General features: G+C 53.1%; 1 protein-coding gene across 3 annotated transcripts in view; it reads left to right on the top strand.

The window, feature by feature from the left end:
• Positions 1 to 13,391, top strand: part of SCN4A (sodium voltage-gated channel alpha subunit 4) — a 67,805-nt gene that overhangs the window by 28,248 nt on the left and 26,166 nt on the right. For all 3 annotated transcript variants that reach the window (XM_088829221.1, XM_055408205.2, XM_055408206.2), the window contains exons 2-9: positions 5,486 to 6,155; positions 6,245 to 6,363; positions 6,517 to 6,606; positions 6,890 to 7,018; positions 7,498 to 7,589; positions 9,838 to 10,134; positions 11,831 to 11,894; positions 12,139 to 12,280. In XM_088829221.1, the coding sequence (XP_088685347.1) occupies positions 5,883 to 6,155; positions 6,245 to 6,363; positions 6,517 to 6,606; positions 6,890 to 7,018; positions 7,498 to 7,589; positions 9,838 to 10,134; positions 11,831 to 11,894; positions 12,139 to 12,280 (1,206 nt within the window). In that variant the 5' untranslated portion in view covers positions 5,486 to 5,882. The remainder of the gene's footprint in view (positions 1 to 5,485; positions 6,156 to 6,244; positions 6,364 to 6,516; positions 6,607 to 6,889; positions 7,019 to 7,497; positions 7,590 to 9,837; positions 10,135 to 11,830; positions 11,895 to 12,138; positions 12,281 to 13,391) is intronic.

Raw genomic sequence — 13,391 nt, 5'->3', positions numbered from 1 at the left:
CTTGTGCCTCAGCTAAGATCCGGTGCAGCCAGATAAATCAATAAAAATAAAATATCTTTTTAAAAAGAAGGAAGGGAGGTGTGGAAGCAGGAGGGTACTTTTTGTCACCACTACCATTATTTTGAAGATGGGAAAGCCTGGTCACTGAGAGGGAGGGGCTGGTGGTGGGAGAGAGAGAAGATCCACAGAGAAGGAGGCCCTTGGGAAGGCAAGGGGAGTGAGGGGCCCAAGCCGAAGTGGAAGTCCTGTGCCTCTTCCCCTGTTAGGATGGAGCAGGAAGGGGCGGGCAGTGAGGCTAGCTCCACTGGTTTGACTGTGTGTGATGGATCCTGTGTCTGAAGACTGAGACGGAGTCATCAGCTGGGAGCACTGCGGGGAGGGGGAGAAGGGGATAGTTGGAGGAAAGAAGAGAAAGCACGAAATAGTTCTCAAAAAGAAGAAAAGTGAGGCTCACAGGGAAACCTATACTTAGAGGGTGACACTCAGGGAAAACCTGGAGCTTATAATCACAAAGGCAATGTGAACCGAGCCAGGTCCTGCCTTGGCAGCAGTAGCACCCAGCAACTCAGGGCCTGACTCAGGCAGAGCATAGCCGGGCTATCAGGTGGATGAAGGTTTCCCCTGGTGAGGGGCGGAAGGAGAGAGAAGGCTATACTTAGGGTATTTTCTTTTCTTTCTTTCCTTTTTTTTAAAAACTGGACTGCCAGGGAAGTCCCCTAAGGGAATGTTTTTTACTATTATAGTGTAAGCATTTTATTGCTGATCAGTTGCTAAGTTGTGTCCGACTCTTTGCAACCCCATGGCCTGCAGTGCACCATGGAGGACAGGCTTCCCGGTCCTTCACTATCTCCCGGTTTGCTCAAACTTATGTCCATTGAGGCAATGATGGCATCCAACTATCTTGTCCTCTGTTGCCCCCTTCTCCTCCTGCCCTCAATCTTTTCCAGTGAGTCAGCTCTTCGCATCGGGTAGCCAAAGTATTTGAGTTTCAGCTTCAGCATCAGTTCTTCCAATGCATATTCAGAGTTGATTTCCCTTAGGATTGACTGGTTTGATCTCCTTGCCATCCAAGGGACTCTCAAGAGTCTTCTCCAATGCCACAATTCAAAAGCATTTTATTATAAAGGATAATAACAGGTAAAAATGAAGAGCCAGATGAAAAGGTACACAGGGAGAAGTCTGGAAGGATTCCAAACATAGACTCTTTGGTCCCCCAACGGTATTTTCAAGGGGGGATTATGATGGATCTTGTAACTGAGGCTGGAAGAGGAGGGAGGTGAAGTCTGAGGGGCTGGTGGAGAGGGAGAAATCTCAGGGTCAAGGGCAGAAGACAAGGAGAAGCTCAAGGATTACACAACCCGGCACTTGAGCTGAGTAGTAGGAGGTGGGGGAGGGGAGTACTCAAAGCAGCCATATCAGAGGAGATCCAGTTTCTGTTCGTGATTGTAGTTCAGAGTGGGCTCAAAGGAGAAATAACTCAGGTGGAAGAGCCCTCCCATTCATTCATTCATTTGATAAACTCTTCTTCAGCATCAGGCATACAGGTGATCCAAAGGAGAAATCCACTTAGCCAGGGTTACCAGAGAAGGCATCCTGGAGGTGGTGGTTCGTGTGTAGGTTGAGTCTGGAAGGACAAATTAAAGCTCTCCAGGGTGACAAAAAGAAGGAGTGCTTCAGGAGGCACGGGCTTCAGTGAAAAACAGCGTGGCCCATTCGTGAAAGTGGAGGTAGCATGGCCAGAGGGCGGGTGCGTGTAGAGAAGGGCTGGGTGACGAGGTAGGGATCGGATCATGGAGGGCCTGGGGAGACACAAGGAGGAATGCAGATGCCCTTTTTAAATAAGCTTTTTATTATGCACTGGGGTCTAGCCGATTAACAATGTTGTGATAGTTTCAGGTGAACAGCAAAGGGACCCAGCCATACATAGACATGTATCCATTCTCCCCCAAAGTCCCTTTCCATCCAGGCTGCCACATAACATTAAGCAGAGTTCCCTGTGCTTTATAGCAGGCCCTTGTTGGTTATGGATGCATTACTAATCCAGCAAAGGATTAAGCAGAGGGTGACCTGAACAGATTTATGACTTTAGAAATGGGGATAGAGACTTCCCCGGTGGTCCGTGGTTAAGACTCTACTCTCCCAGTGCAGGGGGCCCGGGTTTGATCCCTGGTCAGGGAACTAGATCCCACATGCCTCAGCTAAAGATCCCTGACACTGCAACTAAGACCCAGTGCAGCCAAATAAATTAATTAAAATAATTTTTTTTTTAAAAAGAAATGGGGGTGGTGGATTGGAGGGGAGCCAGGTGGGAGGCAGGGAGGCAGATGGGAGGCTGTTTGAACGGAGCGGGTGAGGAGTGATGAAGCACCCCCTGCAGGATGGCAAGACAGGTGGGTGCTGGGAGGGAGCCTCGGCGAGGTTGGAAACTGACCAGATGTGCCACTGGGATGCTTTTGGCCATCACCAACCAAAACCGTTGCCTCCACTGGCCTAGCCAAGGAGGGCATCCACTCACTCATATAACACAACATCCAGATGCTAAGTGGCTCCAGGGCTGGTGAAGAGGGGAGGAGGAAGAGGGGAATTTAGGACCAAGTGCAAATTTCAAAGGGAGGGATGAGGAGTCCACTGGGGGCCAGCCAGGGGCCGGCAGGAGGAAGTACCAGGCTAGCTGTGCCGGCTGTGGGTCCCATGCCAATGTGCCAGGCACCAGTTCAGGGTGACCCCAAGCCCTGGTCTCTGAGGATTATGGTGGGGGAGACAGACACCCATCACACAAGCAGGGCATGAGTCACCATTGACCTAAAAGCTGTGAAGGCTACGCAAGAAGAGGAGCCATGACCTGACCTGTCTTGGGGCTACTGCAGAGAATGTGAACAGAAACCACAAAAGGAGGGGGATGGTGATTGTTCCCGGAGCAGAGGAGAAGGGCACAGGGAGAGGTGCCTGCTGTGGAAAACAAAACCAAAAACAGGGCCGCAGACCAGGCCTTGGAGAAGCAGCATCTTCCAGGGGCAGGAAGGAGGAGCTCACAGAGCAGATGTAGAGAGAGTGGCCTATGGGGAGGCTACATTCTTCTCTCAAGAGCAAAGGCTGTGGGGACCTCCCTGCTGGTCCAGTGGCTAAGGCTCCGCACTCCCAATGCAGGGGGCCTGGGTTCCATCCCTGGTCAGGGCTTCCCAGGTGGCTCAATGCTAAAGAATCCACCTGCCAGTGCAGGAGATGTAGGAGACATGGGTTCGATCCCTGGGTCAGGAAGATCCCCTGAAGGAGGAAATGGAAAACTACTCCAATATTCTTGCCTGGAGAATCCCATGAACAGAGGAGCTTGTCAGGCTACAGTCCATAGGGTTGCCATGAGTCAGATATGACTGAGCGACTGAGCATGCATGCATGGGAAACTAGATCCCACATGCCACAACTAAAGACTGTGCATGCCACACAAACAACTATTTCAAAAGAGCAGGCAAAAATAAATAAATATTTAAAAAGAAGGCGAGGCTATGGCCGGGAGATGCTTGAGGGAGGATCATCTGCAGAGACCACCAGGTCTGACTGCTGGGGGCCCTGGTGACTCTGGCCAGCAGCTTCCACTGGCGCTGGGGCCCGAGTCGGACTGTTTGTCTCTGGTTTTCTGTCATCCCACTTTGTTGTTGCTGTTCAGTCTGTCAGTCGTGTCCACCTCTCTGTGACCCCGTGGACTGCAGCACACCAGGCTTCCCCGTCCTTCACCATCTCCTGGAGTTTGCTCAAACTCATGTCCATTGAGTCGGTGCCCATCCAACCATCTCATCCTCTGTTGCCCTCTTCTCCTCCTGCCCTCAACCTTTCCCAGCATCAGGATCTTTTCCAATGAGTTGGCTCTTCCCGTCAGGTGGCCCAAGTACTGGAGCTTCAGCTTCAGCATCAGTCCTTCCGATGAATATTCAGGGTTGATTCCCTTTAGGATGGATTGGTTTGATCTCCTTTACCTGGGCTTCTGAAAAGGAGGGAGGGGGCAGCATCAGGCCAGAGAATTGTGCCAAGTGGAGCCCATGAACCGGGAGGGTGCTTATTGGCCATGGTCTCTTCAGGGCCATCTGGCAGGTCAGTGTCTTCAGTTTGGACACGTACGTGGGACCAGTGATGGGGATGAAGGAGAGAAGGTGTGTGGCAAGTGGTGGGTACAACTGTGGGGTCAGTGTGAGGAGGGGTTTCAAGCTGGGTGTGTGCACTTCTGTGTGTGCATGAGTGCACACATGCGTGTCTGTGTACACACACTCCCACGCACACGACAGGGCCGATGAGCAGCTGAGCGACAGGGTGGGCAGGAATGAGCAAAGTCATCCCCGTGGAAACACGACTCCCCGGGTGATGGGAGGGAGCAGCTGGGCAGTCAGGCGGGGGGGGGGCGTGGCCTGCTCTGCCCAATGGTTCCGGCCACTCCCCGGGCCACCCTACCCACCTGTTGACCAAGCCTGAGGAAGTGCCTGCACTGGCCTGGGCACTGCTCGGGCATCTGGGCTCACTGTGACAGAGCTGCCCTTCAGTGTAGCCCTGGGTATCTCTGGGGCCTTGGGAGGGCTGTGTGTAACCAGGTGGCTGAGGTATCCCTGCATCCGTCTCCTGATTTGGGTCATTCCCCAGGGCCCTTGCCATAAGTGACCCACCACCACCTCCCTTCCACAAAGAACAGGCTCAAGAAGTCTTTGGGGGAGGAAGGGAGTAGTAGCAACCAAGGGACTGGCCAGGAGACACATTGTGTAGCTCTTATGGGCATCTAAGTCTCCTGGTAGGTGCCCCTCTGTCTGCCCGGTTCACACAGGGAACACCAGCCAAAAGCAGTCCCTGGGAGCTCCAGTCCTGCCCCCACCATTGAAACTGTCCATCTCTTTCTCCCCAGGACCTTACCTGTGTGTCCTGCTCTTCCATGTTAACACCTGCAGGCTCTCCTGATATGTCCACACACACACACCTTGCATTTTCTTGCTCCAGTTCCCCCTCCCTGCCCATAGGTTAGATCCTACGGGTCATGGAGGAGGAAGCTATTGGGACTTTCCCCAGAACCTGGGAATCTTCCTTTTTCCCACTCCCTATCCAACATCACACCTCCCCAAAGCCCAGGACAAGGCGCTACATTTTCACACATCTTCCTTGTCTCCTCCCTCCAGGCAAGATATGGTGAACAGTGGCAGGTACACCGCATTCTCCTTCATGCCCCTGGCAGACATCACTAATCAATCCCAGCAGTCTCCTTGCACCGAGTCTGTCTCCAGCCCACATGGTCTTTGCCCACATCTCCAGGAAGCTAAGAGCAGCTGATCCACGTCAGCCCTCAAGATGAAATCCATTTGCCATTCCTCCTTGAGGCTGAGCCCGCCGGGTGCCTCACCTCGGTCTATCCTCTGGGTCTACCCTCACATTCGATTCCTTTCTGCCTCACTGCAGGATCGAGGTCACGGAGCGGGGGGGTATAGCCAGCTGTGGTTTTCTCTGTTCCCCGTAGGCTGAAGCCACACAGTTCCCAGAACTCGGGCCCAGGAGGCAATTGAAGGCACCAGGGCATTGACCACAAGTCCCCAAGGGAGAAGAGGACCTGGTTGGTTTTCTGTCAGTGCAGAGGGGAGCCAACCCCCTGCTGGGGCGAGTGTGGTGCAGGGCTTAGGGGGTGATGCTCTGTGTCCAGCATTTGTGCAATAGCAGCACCCGGGCCGGTAGGCACACCCTCCAGTTCTGACAGCACCTGCTCGCCAACCTGCCCGCCCTGGCCCCAGGGCAGGGAGGAGGTGAGTAACGGGACCTCAGGCCCAGGGTGGGGTGGCCGCCCAGCACCCCGGGGGCTGCACGCTGCAGCTGCCCCAGCTTCCCGCTGCCCTGCTGGCCCCTGAGCCCAGGATGCGAAGATGGCCAACGCGTCTCTGTCCATGGTGGTGCCTCTGGGCCCCGAGAGCCTACGCCCCTTCACCCGGGAGTCCCTGGCAGCCATAGAGCGCCGGGTGCTGGAGGAGGAGGCCCGGCAGTTGCGGAACAAGCAGATGGAGATCGAGGAACCTGAGCGGAAGCCACGCAGCGACATGGAGGCTGGCAAGAACCTGCCGCTCATCTACGGGGACCCCCCGCCAGAGGTCATCGGCATCCCCCTGGAGGATCTGGATCCCTACTACAGCGACAAGAAGGTCCGCGCCGGGGAGGCCTCCCTCCACCTGTCTGTCTCTGGTCCATCCGCCTGCCTGTCCCAGGTCTCACAGCTCTCTCCCTGCCGCAGACCTTCATCGTGCTCAACAAGGGCAAGTCCATCTTCCGCTTCTCAGCCACTCCTGCTCTCTACCTCCTGAGCCCCTTCAGCATTGTCAGACGCTGCGCCATCAAGGTGCTCATCCACTCATATCCTGGCGGAGTGGGGCTGGCGCAGGGGCGGGGAAAGGCAGGCAGGGGTCAGGGATGGGCAAGAACGGCGCGCTCCGGGTGAGGAGGCCCTCCCTCTGTCCTCCCCTCCGCCCCACCTGCTTCCTCACTTTCCTTGACCCTCCCCTCAACGCTGTTCAGCATGTTCATTATGATCACCATCCTGACCAACTGCGTGTTCATGACCATGAGTAACCCGCCTTCCTGGTCCAAGCACGTGGAGTAAGTGCCCCGCCCCCGTTTCCCCTGGTTCCCCAGTGTCTCCGCTCGGAGGATGCCCCAAGTGACCATTGCTCTGTGTTCCAGGGAGACAAACACTGTCCCTGTAACTCCATCAGTACCCTAAGTCCCCAAAATGGTCACACCGTCACTCTCACCGATGTCCTCAGCCCCCTGGGTGGCATAGGTCATTTCCGTGCCCTCCCGCCCAGGAGGCCCGCCCCTGCCACCCACATCCTGGTCCAGGTGTGACATGCCTGGCCCTGGCCTGCCCTCTCCCCACCAGGTACACCTTCACAGGGATCTACACCTTCGAGTCCCTCATCAAGATCCTGGCCCGAGGCTTCTGCATTGATGACTTCACATTCCTCCGGGATCCCTGGAACTGGCTGGACTTCAGCGTCATCATGATGGCGTGAGCAGGGGCCCCCGGGGGCATCTGGAGGCTGATGCAAGGGAAGGGAGGGGACCGGGCCTTGGATAGGGCAGCTGAGTGGGCTGGGTGACCCTCTGAGGCTGGGCTGCAGGGCTGTGGTCCAGCGTGCAGACAGTAGGCTGTACCTTTCCAGGAGCTGTCACTCTCAGGGTCTGACTTGGAGGCTGTCCATCCGGGTGCCCCCTCCACACAGTACATACGACCTGGGCCCCCAGGCCCCCACCCACTGGGAGAGTTGGGCTACCCTTGCCATTCCCCAACTCCTCGGCAAAGCCCCTGCAGTGTCTTTCCCACCTCTCAGGCCCCAATAGGAGCCTGTGGTCCCTGACCTGTCCCCTTACATCTCCACAGTAATCCCAAATACAAGGATTCCTTGAGAATCCTCGTTCTGGGCCTTGTTCTGCCCCATTACCCGCCCCTTGGCTCTGACATAGCCCTCACCCCCACCCCTCACCCAGGTACCTGACAGAATTTGTGGACTTGGGCAACATCTCAGCGCTGAGAACCTTCCGGGTGCTGCGGGCCCTGAAAACCATCACGGTCATCCCAGGTACAGGGGAGGAGCAGGGAACTTCTGCCTGGGCCAGCTGGCCTGCCCCCTCACCCATGCCTGGAACGGGGCACTCAAGTTCTGGGAGCCTGACCCAGGGTCATAACCCTCCCAGGTGGTGTAGCACCCACATCAAAGCCTGGACACAGAGTGGGGGTTCCAGTATGTCTACAGGGAGAAGACGAGGCCCCAAGTGGGAGGATGGGCTTTGAGAGGCAGCATAGCAAGGTGGTTAGAACACAGACTCTGGAGCCAGACTGCCTGGGTTCAACTCCCATCTCTACCACTTCCTGACTTTGACCTTGGTTAAACTGCTACCCTGTCTGCTTCAGTTTCCATATCTGTAAACTGTGAGTAATGACAGTACTGCTCACTCAGTTATTATGAGAATTCAAAACCTTGATAGCAATAAGGTGCTTTGAGCCCTGCCTGGCACTGGTTTAGTCCCTAAGTAGTGTCCGACTCTTGGCAACCCCATGGACGGTAGCCCACCAGGCTTCTCTGTCCATGGGATTCTCCAGGCAAGAACACTGGAGTGGGTTGCCATTTCCTTCTCCAGGGAATCTTCCCCACCCAGGGATCGAACCTGAGTCTCCCGCATTGCAGGGAATTTTTTACCAACTGAGCTACCAGGGAAGCTCTGGCATAGGGTTCTTGTTTTAAATAAAATAAACAGACTGGGCAGAGCAGAGTGCTCCAGCTGAGAGACACAGAGGGACTCAGTGATGGAAAGTCCACACCCTGAGAGCTCAATAATGAACACAACACATACCCACTGAACCATGAGGCCAGGGCAGTTCCAAAGTAATGCATCGAGAACATGAAATAAATAGAATCTGGATCATCCAGACCCTCAAAAAAGCATGTGAAGAAACTGGAGAAGGTTCGTTAAAGGAGAGGAGTGTAGGCACTCAGTCATGTCCAACTCTTTGCAACTCCATGGACTGTAGCCCGCCAGGCTCATCTGTCCATGGAATTCTCTAGGCAAGAATACTGGAGTGGATTGCCATTTCCTTCTCCAAAAGGAGAGAAAGATGATCTGAAAGGCATGGAGAACAGGCTCTGAGAGACAGGGAAGTTGTTACCTCTTAGTGCTAGGAAGTATCTTAGTTTTCTCTAGTCCAAAGCCCTTGTGAATTGTACTTGAGGAAGGAGGGACCCCAGAGAGAAGGCAACATGGCACGTTAGCCACTGAGTCAAGGCCACAATACCTTCCCGCAGTGCCACACTTCGGCATCCTCAGAGCTCGTAGGGCTTTTATGATGAAGCTGCTGAGCATCTGTCTTCATACCAGGATAAGAAAAGGAAATAAATAAATATTGAAGTGAGAGACACCCTGATTAGGCCCAAGGAAGAAGTTATGACTCTTTCATAAATGATGGAATCTGAGCCTGAAATTCCATACAATCTGGCTATGCCTTTGCCGGTTCAGAGGGGCAGAATGCAATGATATTGCAAAGTCAGCCTAGAGCTTCTCAGAGTGAACCCTGCTGTTCCTTGAGTGTTAACAGGCTAAAAGAGAAAGGGTTCTGTGTCAAATAAGCTGAAACATGGTATTAAAAAGTCTTTGTTTCTGTAGAACTTTTCCGAGCCTCTGATAGGATAATCAACATAAGGACCCTCCAGAAGGGTACCACAGGGTTGGTTGGTGTTGTTGAGTCGCTAAGTGGTGTCTGACTCTTTGCAGCCCTACGGACTGTAAGTAGCCTACCAGGCTCTTCTATCCATGGGTCCAGGCAAGAATACTGGAGTGGCTGCCATGTCCTCCTCAAGGGGATCTTCCTGACCCAGGGATTGAACCCACATCTCCTTCATTGGCAGGCAGATTTATTTTTTATTACTGAGCAACTACGGAAGTGCTACAGAGTTCAGCCTTCCAAAGACACGACTGAACCCCTTTCATGAAGGGTGCAGCTTGTGAGATTAGTGTTCTATGAACACTTTGGGAGTCCTGACTTAGTGACATTTATTAAGTTACACTGTGTGCCTGAGTGTTGTTGCTCTCCTGTGTTAGGCAACACCCTGTGGAGTTTTCATAGTCCATTCTTCTAGTGGCTGAGATTCGGTGGCCACTGGAAGGCTCGAGATGGAGGTTGTAATCAGAGCTGGATGGGACTAATTTGGGAAGGCTTCAGGGAAGTAGCGCCCCAAGTAAGCCAAGGCTCGAAGGAGATGGAGCAGGCAGAGGCTCGGAGGGGCTGAGTCGGGGAGTCACCCCCTGCCACATTCTCCCACTCTCTGTGATCAGGGCTGAAGACCATCGTGGGGGCCCTGATCCAGTCGGTAAAAAAACTCTCGGATGTGATGATCCTCACCGTCTTCTGCCTGAGCGTCTTTGCCCTGGTGGGGCTGCAGCTCTTCATGGGAAACCTGCGGCAGAAGTGTGTGCGCTGGCCCCCACCCTTCAATGACACCAATACCACGTGGTACGGCAACGACACCTGGAACGGCAATGACACCTGGAACAGCAACGACACCTGGAATGGCCAGGAGAGCTGGGCCAGCAACTATACCTTTGACTGGGATGCCTACATCAATGATGAAGGTAAGAAGGGAGGGTGGGGAGGCCAGTGGGGTCTTTCCCATTGGCAGCCCCTTGTGTGAGATAAAGAACATGAGGAAGGGGCTTCCCGGGTGGTCCAGTGGCTAAGACTCCATGTTCCCAATGTAGGGAGCCCAGGTTTGATCCCTGGGTGGGGGACCTAGATCCCACGTGCCCCAACTAAGTTTTCATGCTGCAACTAAACATCCAGCATGCTGCAATGAAGTTCCCATGTGCTAAGACCCCCATGTGGCCAAATACATAAATGTTTTTCTAAAAAAAGATCATGGGGAAGACCTGAGTGTAAACCTATCACTTAACAGCTCAGGTAACCTCTGACAAATCACTTCACCTTCCTGACCCTCAGAGCCTTTACCTGTAAAATAAAGACCACAATACTTCTCTCAAGCTTCCCTGGTGGCTCAGTGGTTAAGAATCTACCTGCCAATGCAGGAAACCTGGGTTTGATCCCTGGGTTGGAAAGACCCCTGGAGAAGAAAATGACAATCCGCTCTAGTATTCTTGCCTGGGAAATCCCATGGACAGAGGAGCCTGGTGGGCTACAATCTATGGGGTTGCAAAAGAGTCGAACCCAACTTGGCAACTAAACAACAATGGTTACCCTCTCAAAGGGTTTACAGCAAACAAGGGTAACAGCAAACACCAAATTGTTTGGAAAATCCTAAAGCTTTTGCTGGGAAAAGCAACAATCCCTATGTGTGGGCTCCTTGTTCTCCTCCATCGTCCTGGCAGGGCCAGCAGCAGGCACCCACATCCTGTTCACATACCCAGACTTCACAGGTGCCCACACACAAGACAGCGTTCTCATGAAGCCACTACTAGTCCACACGGTGCCACCTGGCAGTTTAGAAAATGGACATGGGATCGCCAGCTTAGAAATGCCACCTTCTTCAACCTGGCATCCTGGATTCTAGCCCCCCACTCACCCCTCCATTGGGGGTCCTGCTCAGGTATGTGGTAGCCCCAGGCACACACATACATGTCCCCCCATCTCCCTCTGTACCCCCACTATACCCCATACAAGGCACTGCGCTGACAGTAAAGTGTATCTATCCAGAGAGCTTAGGACTTGGAGCTAAGGAGAAGAAAGAAAAAAGATAGCTAATGAGAACATACTATTATCACTCAGGTGAAACTGAAAGTCGCTCAGTCCTGCCCGACTCTTTGTGACCCCGTGGACTATACAGTCCATGGAATTCTCCAGGCCAGAATACTGGAGTGGGTAGCCTTTCCCTTCTCCAGGGGATCTTCCCAACCCAGGGATCGAACCTAGGTCTCCCGAATTGCAGGTGGATTCTTTACCAGCTGAGCCATAAGGGAAGCCCATACAGCACAGGGAATGCTACTTAATGATATGCCCTGTGGTGACCTTAATGGGAAAGAAGTCCAAAAGGGACTCCACGTATATATGGAGTATATATGTGGCAATGGATATATATGTATGTGTGTGTGTGGCTGATTCATTTTGCTGTACAGTGGAAGCTAGCACAACTAAAGCAACTATACTCCAATAAAGATTAATTTTTTTAAAAAAAAAGGAGAGGGAAGGGGCGCCCCTAGAGCGTCCATGCGGTGGTGCCTGTGGCCAACACAGATGTGTCCACGGGTGTGCAATGGGTACCGTGCCCACAGTGTCCACGCGGTGACATGTTTCCTTTGTGACCTCTGACTCCCAAAGGGAACTTCTATTTCCTGGAGGGCTCCAACGACGCCCTGCTCTGTGGGAACAGCAGCGATGCTGGGTGAGTGACACCCGGGAGGGTGGGGGGTGAATGGGAAAAAGTGGCCCCGGGTTTGTCAGAAGATGGGGGATGACTGGGGATGAGAACCTGGGGTGGATGGAGGTGTAAAGACAACGTGTGAGCATGCACGTGTTTTCAGGATGCAGACAAGATTAAAGGATGTTTTCTTCTCAGAGTGCCCCCCGTGTGGCTCCTAGTTGGAGCTCTCCTTTCTCCCTAAAACCAGTCCCCATCCTGTCTGCAGGCACTGCCCTGAGGGTTATGAGTGCATCAAGGCCGGGAGGAACCCCAACTACGGCTACACCAGCTACGACACCTTCAGCTGGGCCTTCCTGGCTCTCTTCCGCCTCATGACACAGGACTATTGGGAGAACCTCTTCCAGCTGGTACAGCGGCCCCCTGCCCTGCCCCTCAGCCCCGCAGCCCTACCTCCCTGCATCTCCACGGCCTCCTCGGGGCTTGGCAGGACCCTTACCAAAGCCATCCCTTCCATGGGACCCCCTCAGTGGCCCTGTATATGGGTTCTTGGCACTGCTGACATTCGGTTCCTGCCCGGATCTGAGCCCCAGCCTTTTCTTCCTTTCTCTCATTTGCTTAGGAGCTGAGATCCGAGCTTAGCACAGACTCCCAGGCCCCCTCACAGTAACCAGTAGGGTCGCTTAGACACTAGTTCTGCCCATAATTATTTACCTTCCACAGTTTGCAGGTGGGCGGGTTGAGTCTGGAGAACAGTGCCTTCCAGTCCCTGGTGATGTTTCTAACACTGACAATGTTAATAGTAATAGGACTTCTCTGGTGGTCCAGTGGTTAAGAATCTGCCTGCTATGTACACCTGTGGCTGATTCATGTTGATGTATGGCAGAAATCAACATAATATTGTAAAGCAATTATCCTTCAATGAAAAATAAATAAAATTCTTAAAGTAAAAGCAAAAAGCCACAACTAAGACCTGGCATAGCCAAATAAATAAATATTCAAAAAAAGAAGAAGGCGAGTCCATCTGCCCCTGCAGGGGACATGGGTTTGATCCCTGCTCCAGGAAGATTCCACAAGCCATGGGGCAACCAAGCCCATGCACCATGATTACTGACCCCATGCTCTAGAGCCCACGCTCTGAGACAAGAGAAGCCACCACAATGAGAAGCCTGTGCACTACAGCTAGAGTAACCCCAGCTCTTCATAACTAGAGAAAGCCAGTGTGCAGCAACAAAGACCCAGCACAGCCAAAAATAAATAAATAACTGTGATAATAATAACAATAATAGCTTCTATTTGCTGAGCTCTTACCAGATGCCAGGCATCATGGTAGGATTCAAGCTGATCCCAAAACCCACATTCACCAATTCTTATCCTAGATCTCTGATCTCAAGATGTCTGGCCAGGGTCCTCAGGGCTGTCCGAGTGAGGAGCCCAGGAAGGTCTGGATCCCAAGTTCATATTTTGAAATGCCCCAGAATGTGGTTTAACCTGTCAAGGGTGGCCACAGAAGAAGATAGA

Source organism: Moschus berezovskii, chromosome 20, assembly GCF_049115385.1.
Source record: "Moschus berezovskii isolate FMDL1 chromosome 20, NW_MosBer_1.0, whole genome shotgun sequence".
In the NCBI taxonomy this organism is placed as follows: Eukaryota; Metazoa; Chordata; class Mammalia; order Artiodactyla; family Moschidae; genus Moschus; species Moschus berezovskii.
Note: the sequence above shows the minus strand (reverse complement) of the source record. Positions and strands in the feature narration are given on the sequence as shown.